Below are 19,262 nucleotides of genomic sequence, written 5' to 3' on the forward strand. Positions count from 1 at the left end.
AGAGTTGTTTTCGGCATTAGGCCAGGTTAGCTTCTGTTAGCCTGCTAGCTTCAGCCTCGCCGAGCCAGTGCACAAAGCCGCCTGCTCCTATTCTTATCAGCAAGAATAAAATACATGTGATGGACCGTCAGGACACAGTGGAGCATTATATGAACAGGGACACACTGATGTAGCAGATGAGGCAGTGCATCATTATAAACACATCCACAAGGCTTGTTGTGAATTCAGCAGTTTTATAAGCAAATAAAAATAAAGACATGCATTTTTTGTAAGTTAGTGTTTTTAGTGTTTCAGTATTATCTGCATTAAGCAGAGTTTGGTTCATGGTCCAACAACTTTTTGAAATTCATATGATGAGAAGACCACTGTGTTAAATCAACATATGCTGATGTTATTTCATTGATGATATATATTTTAGAGCTCACTTATATTGGTTGTTAATTGAAAAGTAAAGCAGAATCCATCTCCATCTCTCTACTCCATATTTGGGGTTGGTACTGAGAGTGAGTCAGAGGCAGGGCCATCATGTAGGGCCAGTGGAGGAAGTTCTATTGCTGAGGTGAGTGATGACGGAAAACTCTATCAGGTGGACATGAGGGAGATTTGCCAGTTTTTTGTCTGTAAATGAGAGAAGGCCTCAGATATGGAGGCTTTGTATCATCTGTTAGTGTAGTAGCAACAGTATGGTTGACATGACTGTTGTTTCACTTGGAATTAGTTTCTGTTTGTCACCGAGTTTTTGTTGAATTTGTCTCTGAAATAGTCATTAAGTGTTTACTTCTGTAGGTAAAATAGTTTAACAACCTGTTAAAATCCTCTTGTTGGTGTTGTAAAAAAGGCTGCGGTTCTCAAAAACTAAATATAGAAGACAACATGCTTTGCTTCAGCTGACAAAGTATAATACACAAGCAATTCAAAGCATGTGAAAACCCAGGAGAGCAAATACACACCACAATAAAGTGACTTCTTTCCTGCATCCTCCCTGCCATTGTTTTTTAACAGTGCTTAGGTAGCTGTCACCTGACAAATGAACAAGAGAGTGTACTGTAAACACAGCCTGAGCTGTGAATGAGAACGAGGAAGTGACAAATGAAGGATGAACAAGAAGCTGCCAACACTAAAAGATAACCCTGTTATGATGTTCTGATTAAATGTTGTGATATTGTATAGTAAGTTTTTGTATATGTATTTGTATTATATTATATATGTATATGTGCTTTATTTGCATTTTTAAATCATGAGGACTACAGATGAAAACTAGCCTTCTAGCCAATTCTGGCTTTTTTTTAACCACATGTAATCATGTGTTTTTTGATTGCACTGCCCTCTTTTAAATAAACTAATAATAATAATAATTTCCATCCAGACTGAAAGCAATAGACATGTTAAATGTTGACATGTTAATGTTAATGTTAATGACATGTTAAACTAGTAAACTTCTTTTTTTGATTGAAACTCAGCTTTTCCACGGTGTCCTTTTTATTGGCTGTTTCCTTACATTTCAGACAGGCTTTTCCTGCACCCTGTGATGTTTCTCTGAGTGATCTGTGAAAAGAAGGAGCAATGGACGTCAAGGGAGAAACAACAAGGTAAATTGAAGATGTGGCAGTTAATATGGACAATATGGGGTCAACTCTAAGTATGCTGTTAAGCACATGCACCTAATGTAAACTATATAACAAAGAGGCCTACTTTTCTCTTCAAAATGTAGTCATAGAATGAGTTTGAGCCACAGGTTGAACATACATATTCCACCAATGGATCTAACTCACCACCAGATGGTGCTCACTTCACAGCTGAGTCCCTTCACCTGCGTGTCGAAGACATGCGGCTGAAGGTCAGATGACACGACTACAAAGTCAATAAATGACCTCCATTCTAGGTGTCCCGGTGCCAGGTGCACTAATGAACAACCCTGTGCTCAAAACATGGTGTTTGTTATGGACAGACCATGACTAGCACAGAAATCCATTAACAAAACATCACTCAGGTTCAGATCAGGGAGGCCGTTCCTCCCAGTTGCTCCTCTCCAGATGTTACTGTCATTGCCCACGAGGTCATTGAAGTCCCCCAGCAAGTTGACACAGTCCACAGTCAGAGCTTTTTGGGTTAAGGGACACAAAAGACTTGCTTGTAAAATAAGATAAGAAAATATTCAGATCTCCATTTAATTAAAAAATGTTAAAGTTCATGACTCGGGTCGCACAGAATGGGAGGGCCCAATAATCGCTGCTTGCACCTTTAATTAGGGCCCGAGCACGAAACGTGCGAGAGCCCTATTGAAATGCAAGCGTTTATTCTCTTTTTGTCTTCCGCGTCATTTGCCACAAATTTGACCCCCTGAACGTACTCAAAAAATCACCAAATTTGGCGCACAGGTCAGGTAGGTGAAAAATGGCGATCTGAAACTGTCGCCGCGACAGTGACTTGCAAAATGGCTCTACAGCGCCCCCTAGAATTTGAAAATATTCAGCGTAACAGCTATGACCATGAAAATTGGTACGCTGATGTATCGTCTCATGCCAGGAAACATGCCTTTGGAAAAAAAAATCCACCCCCTACAGGGTGTCGGCCATCTTGGAAAAACCACGCCATGTTCCAATTTGCACACCCTGCACTTTTGCGAACTCCTCCTAGGAGAATTACTTGATACGGCTGAAAATTGGTGCACTTGCTCTTAAGGGGTCAGGGACCAAAAGTGATCAAAAAAGCAGCACTTCGCCACCACGAAGTTGACCCTTCGCCAATGCACACAAAATTGATGTTTTTGTGGCTATATCTCCCACATACCTCATCCAATGTGAATGAAAAAAATCAGGCATGCTAAGCCTGTCTTTCTGAACAGATTGATATGCAAATGAGCTCATAGCGCCACCTACTGGCGGTATGAATAGTGTTCAGGCTGATTTTTCATGTTCCACACCTCGTATTTGAAACTCCTCCTAGGAAAATACTCAGATAGACCTGAGATTTTGTCACATGGTTCCTAAGACATGGCTGAGCAAAAGTTATCAAACGCAGATCAATGTTACACCGTGTGGGCGGGGCAACACCACAAATGTGACCCTTCACCATCATAGAGAAAGCTGCTGTGTTTCTTGATTTATTAATCCTACCTGCCTCTTACTCTATCATAACATCAGCCCCTGTGCACCTTTTCATATCCCCTTATTGTCATATGAGGGCGTGGCAACATGGCTCAGCAGCGCCCCCTAGAAGGAGATCTGAGTCCCCATTTGACCTACAGACATGAAAATTGGCATGCATATGTGTCACCTCTAGACGAGAAAAAAGTCTCTTGGAGCTATCCTCTAAAACACACAGGAAGGCCGCCATTTTGAAAAAACAACTGAACTCCTCCTAGGGGATTTGTCCAATCCACCTGAAAATTGGTCAGGTTACTCTTAAAGCATTAGTTGATGAAGATTCTCAGTCATCCAGGTCAATCTTCTCTACGTTAAAGCATTAGGAACCAAAAGTTAAAAAACGCAGCACTTCGTCATACGGTCTGGCTGTGGCGCTGCCACGAAGTTGACCCTTCGACAACGCACAGGAAATACATGTTTTTATTCCTGTATCTCCCACATACTTCATCCTATGTGGATGAAACTTTACAGTCATGCTGAACATCTGACTCTGCACGCATTGATATGCGGATATGCTACAGTCACTGCGCCACCTACTGGCCGGAGGACCTGTCTTTTGTATATGTGTGCTTTGGTGTACTCTTCTGGCTTGCAGACCACAGCTTGTGCCGGTATAGGAAAGACAGAAAAACTGTTATTTAAACAATTCCAACTATTATAAAAAAGGGACACAAAAGACTAAAAGACGTGTGTGTAAAAAAAGATAAGATAAAATTCAGATCTCAATTTAATTAAAAAAATGTTAAGTTCATGACTGTGTGCTTTTTAGGGCCTGAGTGTTGCAAAGGCCCTATTGTAATTGTAATGTCTTTTCTTAGTTTTTATCATTTCCCCTCCCAAATAAGTGCAAATGCGGTAATCCTTCCCTGTCTTTACACACCCAAATGAGGATCACATACTTGAAGTCCCACAGAGACAGCTGTGTGGTTCCCTGTATCAGGCTGCTTGTGACAGTTGCAACTGTTGAACCTTAGCCATTAAACATCGACTGCTTATAACTGCCGTGCATCATCCTAACATCCTGAAATTTTTTTCATGTCATAAAAATCCGTCACCGGACACGTCTGCGTGCTCATGAGTTACCTGCACAGTGCCACCTACTGGAAACAGGAAGTAACTGCTTATTGACTATTTTCATGTATGAATCAAATGTTTTGGGGCGTTTGACGCGCAGACAGGTCTCCACAGTTCTCATGGGGTCTGGCTACACCTAGTGGACACATAGGGTACTACTATTTTAATACAATTTTTCAATCATAAAAAGAACAAAAAAGACTGAAAGATGTGTGTGTAAAGTATATACTGATAAAATTCAGATCTATTTAATTAAAAAATGTTAAAGTTCATGACTGTGTGCTTTGTCTTTGCTTTTCAGACCACCTTCTCCTGCACACAGTGATGCTTCTCTTAGAAGTGACCGGTCTAAAGAAAATCCACCAGCCTTCAGTGAACAGAGACCAAGGTAAAAAGAAAGAAAGAAAAACCTATTTTAACTATTATACAAAAGGACACAGAAGATTGAAAACCATGAGCAAAAAACATAGGGCCGGGCAATGTGTGGCCAGGTGAGCGATACCAACACACACAAACCCCAGACAGCTCCCTTATAATGTGAGTTCTATTTCCAGACTGTTCCCTTCAACTAGAGGACAGCATTAATTTGGTTGAGTTTTCCGTCTTGTTATAATATAAATAAATGTCAGAATCCGTGTTTTGTCTTTCTTTTCCTTGATTCTCTTAAACTGTATAGAATAGGAGGGAGGGGAAATTATTTCAATGCAAGGTAAAAGGTAAAAAAGTACAAAGTTACCTAGGAAAAAGACCATAAAATAAAATAGAATGTACAAAAGAAAACAGTAGTGGCTATCTCTGTAAAATACAATAAACACTACTGAATATGCAGCCAAAAAAATACAATTTTGTCACACACACACCAGCATTTTAAAAGACGAACTCACTTCTCAATGGTGGACAACCTATCCAGATGGACAGCGCAGTCTCCCCGCTGCACAAACCAAACATAGTCAGGAACTGAAAAAAATCTTAAACCAATAATGCAGACAAGGTGATTAACAATCAAATACTCACACCGACACAGAACGTCAGAATCCACAACATGAGTCACCTAGCTGCTTCTCTTTCCCTGAGTAGCCTCGTGTTTTACCAGTTTGTCATGCGGATGAGCAAGAGTCGCATTCTAGTGACTTCACACATGCCGACGCAGGTAGGCACCCTAATAAAACCGATGGTGTAGCTACCCCTACTGGACACCTAGCAGAATGACACCGGACTGTAAAAATGATTACCGTATTTTTGCGACCATAAGGCGCACCGCATTATAAGGCACAGTGTCAGCTACAGGGTCTATTTCAGCCCAGTGCAGAGACAACAGACATCTACAAAACGTCCAGTGAAAACTCTCCAGCCTGAGGATGACCGGCTCAACTTTACAAAAGGTCTGAAAAACACTGAGCTTTATGGTCAAGTTCTATCTCTGGTCATATGGGTCATTCCATGTGAAATCATCCAGCTTCAGGCACAACAGATGGATGACCCCATCAGATATTTTTCAAAAAAACTCACAGATATACATCTATCGATATTATAAGTATAATCCTGAGTTTTAGGTCTGTAGTGGGACGATAGGGGAGGCAGTGGCTGCTGGTCCCACGGATCGCAAGGGCTGCGAGGGCCCATCATCGCTGTTTGCAGCTTTAATTTAGAATTTTCTTTGCTTTTCAGATTTTGAAATGTCAGTTGTGAAAAAAATAAAATTCTGATTTAGCTTTCTAAAGGAGAGACCATTTAGTGTAGTTCTAAGTTGTCTAAAGCTCAGCCAGTCTGATTCTAATCCTGACTTGCTTGCCCTGTGCCAAGCAGCATTACGGTCATGCATTACACCTGACAGCTCCTTAACAAACCACAGATTATGATGTCCTTTAACTCTAAATTTGTGGAAAGAGGCATGTTTATTCACTCTAACATGTCTGTTGTGACAGAAGTTTCACAAGAGTAGATAGCGAATCAGCATGGACAGATAAAGGAAAGACAGAAAAACTTATTTAAACAATTCCAACTATTATAAAAAAGGGACACAAAAGACTAAAAGACGTGTGTGTAAAAAAAGATAAGATCAAATTCAGATCTCAATTTAATTAAAAAAATGTTAAGTTCATGACTGTGTGCTTTTTAGGGCCTTAGCACTGAGTGTTGCAAAGGCCCTATTGTAATTGTAATGTCTTTTCTTCGTTTTTATCATTTCCCCTCCTAAATAAGTGCATTTTTGGCCCCTTTGCCTTGCACGATAATTCACAAACTCACTCCTCAGGTCTGGCGAAACATTTGATATTTTGTGGTCGCTGCAAAGGGGCGGGGCAAAATGGCGCTACAGCGCCCCCTTGAAATTTTCAAAACCCCCCTCGCATTTGGCTTAGTTTGGTGTAGGTGCACGAAAATCAGTCCATGTTTATCATACCGAGACGCACCAAAAAGTCTCATGACACCATGACCTCAAACTAACAGGAAGTCCGCCATCTTGGTTGGAAGTTGCTGATTTTGGCGATTTACACCTTTGGTATGGGTACAAACTCCTCCTAGAGATTTCACCTGATTGACTTCATATTAGATGCTTAGACTGTGCTAATCAAAAGTTATCAAAGGCAGCTGGCAATGACAGTGACAGTGACTCAGACAGTGATGAGAGGGAAGCTGGCATGTTTGAACTCGCACAGTTGTTTACTGTTTATTGTACATTGTTGTAATAAAGTTCAACTTAACTCACTGTTTTGCTTTTGTCACTTTTTTTTTGGGTAGAACATATGTTTTAGTGTAGCATGCGCCTTATAATACGGTGCATCTTATGTATGTGTCGAGTACAGAAATAGACCCCGTAATTGAAACTGTGCTTTATGGTCATGAAAATGCGGTAATCCTTCCCTGTCTTTACACACCCAAATGAGGATCACATACTTGAAGTCCCACAGAGACAGCTGTGTGGTTTCCTGTATCAGGCTGCTTGTGACAGTTGCAACTGTTGAACCTTAGCCATTAAACATCGACTGCTTATAACTTTGCCGTGCATCATCCTAACATCCTGAAATTTTTTTCATGTCATAAAAATCCGTCACCGGACACGTCTGCGTGCTCATGAGTTACCTGCACAGTGCCACCTACTGGAAACAGGAAGTAACTGCTTATTGACAATTTTCATGTATGAATCAAATGTTTTGGGGCATTTGACGCGCAGACAGGTCTCCACAGTTCTCATGGGGTCTGGCTACACCTAGTGGACACATAGGTACTACTATTTTAATACAATTTTTCAATCATAAAAAGAACACAAAAGACTGAAAGATGTGTGTGTAAAGTATATACTGATAAAATTCAGATCAATATAATTAAAAAATGTTAAAGTTCATGACTGTGTGCTTTGTCTTTGCTTTTCAGACCACCTTCTCCTGCACACAGTGATGCTTCTCTTACAAGTGACCGGTCTAAAGAAAATCCACCAGCCTTCAGTGAACAGAGACCAAGGTAAAAAGAAAGAAAGAAAACCTATTTTAACTATTATACAAAAGGACACAGAAGATTGAAAACCATGAGCAAAAAACATAGAGCCGGGCAATGTGTGGCCAGGTGAGCGATACCAACACACACAAACCCCAGACAGCTCCCTTATAATGTGAGTTCTATTTCCCGACTGTTCCCCTCAACTAGAGGACAGCATTAATTTGGTTGAGTTTGCCGTCTAGTTATAATATAAATAAATGTCAGAATCCATGTTTTGTCTTTCTTTTCCTTGATTCTCTTAAACTATATAGAATAGGAGGGGGGGGGAAATTATTTCAATGTAAAAGGTAAAAAAGTACAAAGTTACCTAGGAAAAAGACCATAAAATAAAATAGAATGTACAAAAGAAAACAGTAGTGGCTATCTCTGTAAAATACAATAAACACTACTGAATATGCAGCCAAAAATACATCTGAACAACACATAATACATTTCACAAGACAATCCAAATCATATAAAACAATTTTGTCACACGTTGATGAAGATTCTCAGTCATCCAGGTCATCATACGTTGAGAAGATTGAAGCAAGGCGTCTGGATGTAGAGAGAGAGATGTTTTCCTGAAGACGTTTCGCTGCTCATCCAAGCAGCTTCATCAGTTCTGTTTGGTGGGGAAACCTTAGTGGGGGGTTTGGGTAAAACTTAAAAACAATGGCACTAAATGTTTCCACAAAAATGGCTACATGAAACATTAAGGTTTACACTTGTAGTTTCATTTATGCACATTAATTTTTCACAGAGTTTGAAAAGTAGTAAGTGAATCAGATCTCACACCAACAGTTATGTTAAAATGTGTCTGTCTGAATTATATTTCTTTTTTCAGCTCTGTCCAGAGAAAACAGACATCAACACATCTGCCTTATCAACCTGAGGATGACCCCCTCAACTTCACACAAGGTCTGAAAACTGTTTTCAAGCTACATGGTCAAGTTCTATCTCTGGTCTGCACAGTCACTGCTGTCATGAACATTAAGGATTTCAAAATAATGACACAGCACAGAGAAAAACTTCAAATTTCACTGCACAAAAACATATAAATGAGCTGGAAACTTTAAGGACTTGATCTCCATGTTCTTGGATGACACTCCAGTCCATTCAGCCTGCCCCCACCCTGGGGCTAAAGTAGCACTTTTGCAGCTTTACTGGTGTGTCATGATAAAACAGGGGTGTCCAAACTATGGCCCATGCCATGCCCTGCCAGCTAAACAGAATAAATCACACAAAATTAACAGCCAATTCTTATTTTTATTTTTTTTAACAGTGGTCCCTCATTAATCGCGGTGGTTACCTTCCAAAAACAACCCGTAATAGGCGAAATCCGCAAGGTAGTCAGCTTTATTTCTTTAACAATTATTACAGATGTTTTAAGGCTGCAAAACCCCTCACTACACATCTTATACACTTTTATTTTTAAAGAATAAAACCAAAGATCAAACCTTGTTTTCAGACCCAAATATTTGTTTGAGAATTAAAATATAAATGTTTTCCTATAAATAATGATGGATTTTAGAATTAATTTAATTTTACGATCAACCTGAGGTTGGACACATAAGAAATTAATAATAGTGACTATGAATAGTGATTATTTCATAGTTCCTCTGACCGCGCCTCTTCGTCCTGACACTGCTTCACTGTAAAGTCTTTTTCCACTGAAGGCGCAGGTGTCTTTTTCCAAGTAAAGAACATATGGGTAGCTATTGGCACTCTTTTTTTCTTCTGGTCGAGAAGATTTTTATAAACAGACATGCCACCTTCTATTATGTTTGAGAACTGTAATGAACGCAAAATCAAGGGTCCCATTCTTGCGCAGCTCGCTGAAGTTCATTGGCTATTCTCACCATGGTTGGCAAGTGATCAAGTGTTAATTCATCCTCCTTGTCTATATCAACACTTGTGTGATGGAGGGACCATCTTGGATCACACTTTTAAGTCCAAAGTGTTTCTGAAATTTGTCCAACCATCACTGGCATTAAAAGGGCTTTGTTCTGCATGCCAATTACTCTTCGATGGCCTGGGCTCTGCATCATCTTGCTCCTCACTGTCATGGATGTCATCGCTGTCAGGAGAAGTAAAGGTTTTTAGCTTTTGTGCAGATAATATTGGTATCCAGCGTAATGTTGTTTTTCCTGCAGTCACTGATCCACAAAGCTAAAGCAGACTCCATCCTTAGGATGGTCTTGTTGTGGACGGTTATAACCCTTTTTGCATCCTTGTTGAAACCTTCCTCTTTCTTTATCTAACGAACTGAAGATTCATTTATTCCATAATGACGCCCTACAGCCATGTAACTTCTACCTTCCTTTAACATGTCCAGAAGGCCAACTTTTTGTGGGATGGTTAGAATCTTCCTCTGCGTCTTGGGTGCAACCGCAGGTGCCTTTGGCGGTGCAGAACTTTTTGTAGACGAGGTGGGGTTTGGAAAACGTGCAAACATACAGTACAGCACTTCAGAGTCACACTGCTAACAATCGAAGATTTATGTAAATTTGACAAGCTGAATGCATTCTGTACTGTACAGGAGACACAGCATGAAGAAGATTGATTGACAGTGGTCTACAATGGACAATGGTCCAATCAGGACACAGAACACAATGCTCTGTGAGGCTGCGGAAATTAAATTAAATTAACAGCATGCACATCTTTTATTGTTTATTATAAAGTCATCTGGGACTGTTGGCCACAAGTATGGACACTTAAGCATTATCAAATCCTCCCTGAAAAAAGTTTGGACACCCCTGTGATAAGATAACAAGTACACTCAACAAAAATATAAACGCAACACTTCAGTCCATCTCATGAAACAGGAGCAAAAACAAAAGTGTTGCGTTTATATTTTTGTTGAGTGTATGTCAAAAGTCATATAGTCTGTTAATCCAAACACAGAATACAATCGTATGTACGAAATACGTCCATATTCGATGCGTTGTTAGTGGAGACATAAATATGACTCATGGGGGATGTACTATCAGCCAAAAACGGCATTTTTTAAACCCAAAATACTGAATCAACTGGGGAGTCACACTTAATCTTCTGGGTGAAAATCATGTGACAGAGGTGTCACCTGTCAGGATAACGCAATGCATTTTAAAAACTGATGCAAAAAGGGTACACGTACAGTGTGATAATGTAATACAAAGGTCAGGATTAGACTGTCACCCAGGTTTGAGTCTCAGCTGACACCACTTTTGAAGAGCTGACCTGGTAGTTGGCACCAATCCACTCAAGTACTGAGCTGACCAATTTAGCTAGAAAATACCTCTCAGCACAACGCAGTACTGCAGAGAATGAACAGCTCTTTAGTTCAGGAGCTCACATTCTTGATGACACAAGAATTAGGCTTTTTGCTGAAAATACAGAGATACTTCTGTTTATCAACAAGAGCCTGCAACTTACCTTTTCACCTTCAGATAACTAGTTATTTGAAGGTGAGTTGCAGGTAGTTCCTTTATGTTAAAACTAAAACTCTATTGTAGGTGACTGTGCTGCCTTTTTTCACAAATAAAAGGTCTTTGTTAAAAATTATCTGGCATTGTGCTTATTGAAACTTTCTTAGTATTGAGATATACATATAAACATCAAAAGTACTTGTGATATTGGTATTCAAACTCAGTATCGGTGAGTACTCGTACTTGGTCTGAAAAAAGCGCTATCAATCATATCTACTTTTAGTGTATTGAATTTTGTAAATATACATATTTTTTATCAGCATTTGATAAGACAGTGACCATTGAAAAGAGTGTAATTGTTATGAGCATCATTTAATTTTTGAAAGAAGTTGTTGCACAAAGAACATGCATAGTAGCTTCTAAATAGCAGTTCAATTCTGCTTTTAATGTTTAAGGAAGGAAAACATTAAACCAGTTAAAACTGCCAATAGCAGACAGAATGTCAAGGTAAGAAACCCATCTACTGTCACATTTTGAAACTCCACTGTACCATCTGTATTTGCACTATAGTGACAACTGCAGTGTGCCTTGTACACAATATTAAACAATAACAACTTGATAAAGTGAATAACAATTGATTTCCCATATAAAAAATAATCATAGAAAAAAATTTCAATCCATTAGTATTAAATCTATGGAAAATTTTCAAAGTAATATTTTTATGTGGACAATGAGCATTATTGTCATATTTGTTCAGGCAGGCCACAAATTCAAGCGTTACCCAAACTCCAGTACAGAAGATCCTTTAAATGCATGTCACTATCAGATAATTGTCTCCTTTGTATCTCACTGGTCAAATCTCATATAAACTTCTTCAGTCTGTATTTAGTGCTTCTGTGAGCTGCACTGCTGTCCTTCTAGTGCGGCATCACTAATGGAAACGTCAGCCTGTAGCCAATTTAAAATAGCATAACAAATCAGCAACTTCAAGCAAAGGAGAACTTGTATTGATGATACTTAGAAGAAGCACAGGCTCTACGTTTTTAATGTGTAAAGGTAGTAAAACAGCTCAATTATGATCAATATGACAGCTATAATGCTGTTTGATTGTTCCTAATGTTCTCTTCATTATTTTGTTTTTTCTCAATTTAGAGGATCCTGCTAAACAGAGACTCAAAGAGAAGACAAAGAAACAAATCTGTGAGATATATGAGAATGAACAGAGTCAAGCAAATGTTTACTCAGAGCTCTATGAGGTCACAGAGAAGAAGAAGAAGAAACATGAAGATAAACTAATGAACACCAACGATGTATTCAAGAATGCACAGAGAGTGCTAACCAAGGGAGAGGCTGGTATTGGTAAAACATTTCATACAAGGATGTTCATGGTTGACTGGGCAAAAGGAAACTCCAACCAACACATAGACTTCATCATCCCACTACAGTTCAGTGATCTGAATAGAAGAAGAGAAGAAGTTCAAAGTATGGAAGATCTGCTCAGGTCTCTGTTAAAAGATGACAAAGAAAGTGGAATTTCCTACTCCAAGTGTTCATTAGCTTTTGTCCTTGATGGTCTGGAGAACTGTCAGCTTCCACTTGACTTTGAAAACAACAAACAACTCACTGATATCAACGAACCAGCCTCCATAGATGAGCTGCTAACAAACCTCATCAAGGGAAACTTACTGCACACTGCTCATATCTGGATCATCTCTCAGCCTTCTGGAGTTAACAAGATTCCTCCTGAACACATTAACAAAGTGACAGAATGTCGAGGTAAGAAACCCATCTACTGTTATTTTTAATAACACATCTGTATATGCACTAATCACAATATTAGTACAATTAATCCACAATATCAAACAGGCTACTTGAGCATAAAGCGAATAAGTTGGAGTTAGGGCTGGGTGGTATACCGGTTTATATCGAAAACTGATGTTTTTTTTCATTATGATATTAATTTTTCATATACCGGCAACACTGTGTGTGTGAGACGCTGTGTGTGCTGCAGTGGAGCCGCATGAGGAGTTCTGCACACTAGTTTCTCATGAAGTATGAAAAGTCCAGTCCAAATGGATTTTATTCTTATTACTGCCACCTCAGGAACACAAACAGATTCCTCTGTCCTCGTGGAGTATTTAACAAGTTTAAGTCACGTCACTCCACCTCCTTCATCTAGTCTGCGTTCACTTGAAGCCACGAGTGAAGATGAGACACACACACACCATTTGTAATTATTTTTAAAACAATAAAAATGATCGTTCATTAATCGTAATTGAGGAAAAAACCTGAAGTAATCACGATACTACTGGATATAAGTAATAACTCACAGCCCAACTGTATTCCATGTAATAGTAATGTGGATTTTTTTTTTGTACAATTCGTGGTATATGGTAACCACTCTACTACTGCAATAATTCTTCTCACAATCAATGCAGTTAACAAAAACATGCATGAGGAGAGAAAATACCATCAAATACGGGAATACCATTATAATAATATAAAAATACCATGATATAGAATTTTGGACATACCGCCCAGCCCTAGTTGGAGTTCTCATTTATGTTTTGTCTTTATTTTGTTTATCTATGAATTATTTTCTACATAATATTTCATGTGGACAGCGAGCATAGGATTTGTTCAGGCATGCCACAAAATTAGGCTTCACCCAAACTCCAGTACACAAGCTCCTTTAAAATCTAATCAGCATCACATGATTGTCTCCTGTGTATCAGACTGGTCAAATCTCATGCAGGGTGCCTCATGTAAACTTCTTCAGTCTGTATTTACTGCTTCAGCTATCTAATGCATCCACATAATGTACATTGAATGACAGACAAATATCAAAACAGAGTCACACAAACACGTGATGCACATATACATTATTTGTGATTATATGGTGTAATCATAGTGACAGGGTGATGGACATAGTGTATTTTATAGCTTCTCATGCCAGGAACAATGCTTTATAATAAAAGGTGATGAGGCTTTCTTGTTTCATATCTGTGTATCTGCCACCATAGATGTTTAATTGATGACAATTGAGTTTTGTTTGTTCAGAGACCGTGGAGCGTCAGAAGCAGCTGGTATCAAACATGAGAAAAAGATTTATTTCAGTTGAAGACACACCTCATCCTAACCAGAAGAAAACAGAACACATAATGAGAGACAAAGCTGGCAAAGAAACTAAAATAAAGGAGCTATCTGACATTTTTAAGGATGAAAAGCACAAGAAAATCAGAACTCTGCTGACTACTGGAGAAGCTGATATTGGAAAATCCTCCTATGTGAAGAAATTCATAAAATCATGGGCAGAAAATAAAAAGTCATTTTTCAGTATGTTTACAAGTTTGTTCGGCAAAGATAAAGAAGTAGTTATATTTCCTCTTACATTCTCTGATCTTAATCGAATAACAGAGGAAGTCAGCTTGGTGGGACTTCTTAATCGTTTCTTCAAGGAAACCAAAGAATCTGTAATCTCTGACTATGAACAGCTTGAAGTTGTCTTTGTCTTGGATGGACTGGACACATATGAAGGTCCTCTGGACTTTGACATCAAAAACAAACTGACTGATGTCAGAGAGCCAGCCTCTGTGGATGTGCTATTGATGAACCTCGTCAAAGGAAACCTGCTTCCTTCAGCCAAAGTCTGGATAACCTCCAGACCATCAGCTGCCTGCAAGCTGCCTGACACCTGTGTGGACAGGAGGACAGAAATACGAGGTAAGGCCAGAGGTGCAGATGAGCTGCATTTTAGAAAGAAAAAAGCAGTCTTTCACCAACAGTAGTTTCTTTAATACATTCATCTCATCTGTCCACAGGACAGTCTGACTCATACATCTTGTCCTATACAGATACTTGGTCAAGAATCCTTGGCATCAGATTACAATCCAAGTGAATACAATAACACATTTTTTTGCATAAGGAATAGAGTATTGAATCAGATTGTAAACAGTGGTGGATTTTCCAGTAGGGTAGCTTAAAAATGAATGAAACTGAAACTTTGTAAACTTTAAAAGAATAAATTCCACATTTCTGGTTAAGACATGTGACTACATTGTCACCACCACCCTCACATGAAACCCCTGATATAAAAAAATCACATAACAGTGCATTTTGTCTGTAGCTATAATCTGCAGGGTGCATCATAATAACTTTACACTGTGGAGCACAGGGACAAATAAATTAAAAACATGTACTTCTTCCAGACATTACAGAGGATTGCGTTTTCACACTGTATACTGTTTACTTTCTTTATATGCTCATCATTGTTAATGTTGGTTCTTCTCAATTTAGTTGATGCCAAGGAGATCCTCAAAGAGAAGAAGATGAAGCTCATCCTGAATCAGCATGAGCATCAGGTGAAACAAGTGAAAACTGACTCAGAGCTCTATGAGATCACCCAAAACCAGGAACCTGTATATAAACTAAAGACCAGTGAAGTATTCAAGAATGCACAGAGAGTGCTAACCAAGGGAGTGGCTGGTATTGGTAAAACATTTCATACACGGATGTTCATGGTTGACTGGGCAAAAGGAACCTCCAACCAAAACATAGACTTCATCATCCCACTACAGTTCAGTGATCTGAATGAAAGAAGAGAAGAAGTTCAAAGTATGGAAGATCTGCTCAGGTCTCTGTTAAAAGATGACAAAGAAAGTAGAATTTCATACTCTGAGTGTACATTAGCTTTTGTCCTTGATGGTCTGGAGAAATGTCAGCTTCCACTTGACTTTGAAAACAACAAACAACTTGCTGATATCAATGAATCAGCCTCCATAGATGAGCTGCTAACAGACCTCATCAAGGGAAACTTACTGTCCCGTGCTCATGTCTGGATCATCTCTCAGCCTTCTGGAGTTAACAAGATTCCTCCTGAACACATTAACAAAGTGACAGAATGCCGAGGTAAGAAAGGAAATGAGAAACACATATTTCACATATTTCTTCCAAAAACAAATGATAATAAATAATATTACTACCAACAATGCTCCATCATAAATATGATAAAATGTTTCTCAAAGAACTCAAAAAAATATTGTGCTCCCTGAAGATTTTTGTGTTTTTTGTTTTTAAGGTAAGGTGTTTAAAACTGAAAAAAAATCACCTTTAATATAAACTCTGTTTTGTCTATTCAGAGACCTTGGAGCGTCGACAGCAGCTGGTATCAAAGCTGAGAGAAAGATTTAGTAAAGAGTACATTAAAGTTGAAGACACTCCTCATCCTAAACATAAAAACATAGAACACATCATCAGAGAAAAAGCAGCTGAAAATGTGACTAAAGTAAAGGAGCTATCTGACATCTTCAAAGATGAAAATGACAAGAAATTTAGAACTGTGCTGACTACTGGAGAAGCTGATATTGGAAAATCCTACCTCATGAAGAAACTCATAAAATCATGGGCAGAAAATAAGAGTGGGTTTTTTGATTTCTCTTGGTTTACAAAATGGTTGAGTAAAGCCAAAGATAAAGAAGTAGTTATATTTCCTCTTACATTCTCTGAGCTTAATCTGATAACAGAGGAAGTCAGTTTGGTGGGACTTCTTAATCATTTCTTCAAGGAAACCAAAGAATCTGTAATATCTGACTATGAACAGCTCAAAGTTGTCTTTGTCTTGGATGGACTGGACACATATAACCTCAACAAGTCCAAAAGTCCTCTGGACTTTGACAACAACAACAACCTGACTGATGTCAGAGAGCCAGCCTCTGTGGATGTGCTGTTGATGAACCTCATCAAAGGAAACCTGCTTCCTTCAGCCAAAGTCTGGATAACCTCCAGACCATCAGCTGCCTGCCAGCTGCCTGACACCTGTGTGGACAGGAGGACAGAAATACGAGGTAAGGTTAGAGGTGCTGGTGAGTTATCTTACTTGGTGATGTAACCAGGGAAATTTAAAGTTGTTCAATCAAATTCAGATAGAGGCCAATAAACATCCAGAATACTCAAAACTACAATGAAATGACATCCATCCAATAATTCTTTGTCTGTAAACCATTTGTGTAAAATCAGTATGACGAAGAAGAAAAGGATCTGATCATCCAGACAGGAATGGACATATTACTGAGCAAAAATGTCTTCCTTTTTAAAAGCAGGATTCTTACAGTAAATCTGGCCTCACCTTTAGTTGGATATTATGATATGATATGAAAATATGAAAATGTTTTCTTACAGAAAAGCCTGCTGTTGTCAGTCAGCGGAAACTCAAATCTCAACTCGAGCAGCAATTCACCTATGTGTCTGAAGGGATTGATCGGCAGAAAATTTCTGCTCTTCTGAATCAGATCTACACAGATCTCTACATCATAGAGGGGGGCACAGGAGGAGTCAATGATCAGCATGAGTGCATACAGGTTCAAGATGCAAAGTCCAAACTAGTGAGAGAAGAAAAACCCATTAAATATCATGACATCTTCGAACCTGCATCTTCTGGGAAAATCAAAACTGTGCTGACAGTTGGAGTGGCAGGAATAGGAAAAACATTTGCATCAATGAAGTACATGCTGGACTGGACTGATGGTATTGCAGCTAAAGACATTTATTTTACATTTCCACTTCCTTTCCGGGAGCTGAATTTGAGAAAAGAAGAACACAGCTTGGAGGAACTCATTCATCAGTTCTTTCCAGCAATGAAGAGCTCAGAAATAACCAACTATGACCAGTACAAGACTCTGATTGTTCTGGATGGCCTTGATGAATGTTGCTTTGATCTCAACTTCAATCAAAGTGTTCACTGGAATGATGTGAGGAAGCCAACATCAGTGAATGTTCTGCTGACAAACCTCATCCAGGGAAATCTGCTTCCTGAAGCTCAAATCTGGGTCACATCTCGACCTGCAGCATCCAGCTTAATTCCTGCTAATAAAGTTGACCGGGTTACAGAGGTGCGAGGATTTAATGATGAGCAGAAGGAGGAGTACTTCAGAAAGAAATTCAGCAATAAGTTGTTAGCTGAAAAGATCCTTTCACATGTAAAGAAATCAAGAAGCCTTTATATCATGTGTCACATCCCAGTGTTCTGTTGGATCACTTCAAATGTTCTGGAGGACTTTGTGGAACGAAACCAAGAAGAAGGAATGCCCAAAAACCTAACAGACCTGTTCATCCACTTTCTGTTGCTACAGTGCAGACAAGCTAATGTGAAGTACAGTGAAGGTGAAACAGATTCATGCTGGAATGACAGAAACAAGAACACAGTCCTATCTTTGGCAAAACTGGCCTATGAGGAGCTAGAAAAGGGAAACTTTCTCTTCACTGAACACAGACTGACTGAGTGTGGCACTGACATCAGAAATGCTGCAGTCTTCTCTGGGTTACTCACTGAGATCAAACGAGAAGGCTGTGAACTGTACCAACAGAAAATGTTTTGCTTTGTTCATCTGAGCATTCATGAGTTCATGGCAGCATTCTATGTCTTTCACACATTCAACACCAAAGGAGAAGACCTGCTGACAGTACCTTCTTCACTGGTTTCACACATATCTCTATCAGATTTCTACATGAAAGCAGTGGACAAGGCTTTAGGTAGTAACAAAGGAGACTGGGACATGTTTCTGCGCTTCCTGCTTGGCCTCTCTGTGGATACTAATCAGTATCTACTCCAAGAACTGCTGAAAAAGACTGAAAATAATGAGAAGACCCACAAAGAAACAGTGGAGTACATCAAGAAGAAGATCAATGAAGACAAAAGTGATCCAGATAGAAATCTTAATCTCTTCTACTGTTTGAATGAGCTGAATGACCACTCTCTTATTGAAGAAGTCCAAAAGTACCTTCAGTCAGGAACACAGGAGTTTGAACAGTTCTCTCCCTCACAGTGGTCAGCTCTGACTTTTGTGCTGTTGACCTCAGATGTGAATCTTGGTGTGTTTGATCTTAAGAAGTATCTGAAATCAGAGAAGGTTCTTAAGGGAATGTTGCCAGTCATCAGAGTCTCCAAAACCACTTTGTAAGTACCTTCATGAATTGTTTCTCTTTAAAGCATGATATCAACAACTAGTACTGTACTTCTGAATGGTGACTCCTTTAACTACTGTCATAGAGATCTCTCACTTCACCCTGCATATCTCCATGTGTATTACCCTGGCTGTGTCCTCACCTATGCGTGTACTGTCACATGACCCAAGATTTTGGGGATGTGAAAGCACATCAGAGTTGT

General features: G+C 39.1%; 2 protein-coding genes across 2 annotated transcripts in view; one reads left to right on the forward strand and one right to left on the reverse strand.

The window, feature by feature from the left end:
* Window positions 1-5,324, reverse strand: part of sema3bl (sema domain, immunoglobulin domain (Ig), short basic domain, secreted, (semaphorin) 3bl) — an 86,437-nt gene extending 81,113 nt beyond the window's left edge. Inside the window, exons 1-2 of the mRNA XM_028409062.1 lie at window positions 5,235-5,324; window positions 5,105-5,151 (exon numbers count right to left, since the gene is read on the reverse strand). The gene's annotated coding sequence lies outside the window, so the exon portion shown is untranslated. The remainder of the gene's footprint in view (window positions 1-5,104; window positions 5,152-5,234) is intronic.
* Window positions 1-19,262, forward strand: part of LOC114438033 (uncharacterized) — a 143,411-nt gene that overhangs the window by 976 nt on the left and 123,173 nt on the right. The window contains 9 exon segments of the mRNA XM_028409059.1: window positions 1,506-1,589; window positions 4,522-4,608; window positions 7,593-7,679; window positions 8,539-8,612; window positions 12,254-12,877; window positions 14,162-14,824; window positions 15,398-16,009; window positions 16,240-16,944; window positions 17,279-19,052. Coding sequence (XP_028264860.1) covers window positions 1,564-1,589; window positions 4,522-4,608; window positions 7,593-7,679; window positions 8,539-8,612; window positions 12,254-12,877; window positions 14,162-14,824; window positions 15,398-16,009; window positions 16,240-16,944; window positions 17,279-19,052 — 4,652 coding nt within the window. The 5' untranslated portion in view covers window positions 1,506-1,563.

The sequence above is a fragment of the Parambassis ranga genome, chromosome 7 (genome assembly GCF_900634625.1).
Source record: "Parambassis ranga chromosome 7, fParRan2.1, whole genome shotgun sequence".
Classification (NCBI taxonomy): domain Eukaryota; kingdom Metazoa; phylum Chordata; class Actinopteri; family Ambassidae; genus Parambassis; species Parambassis ranga.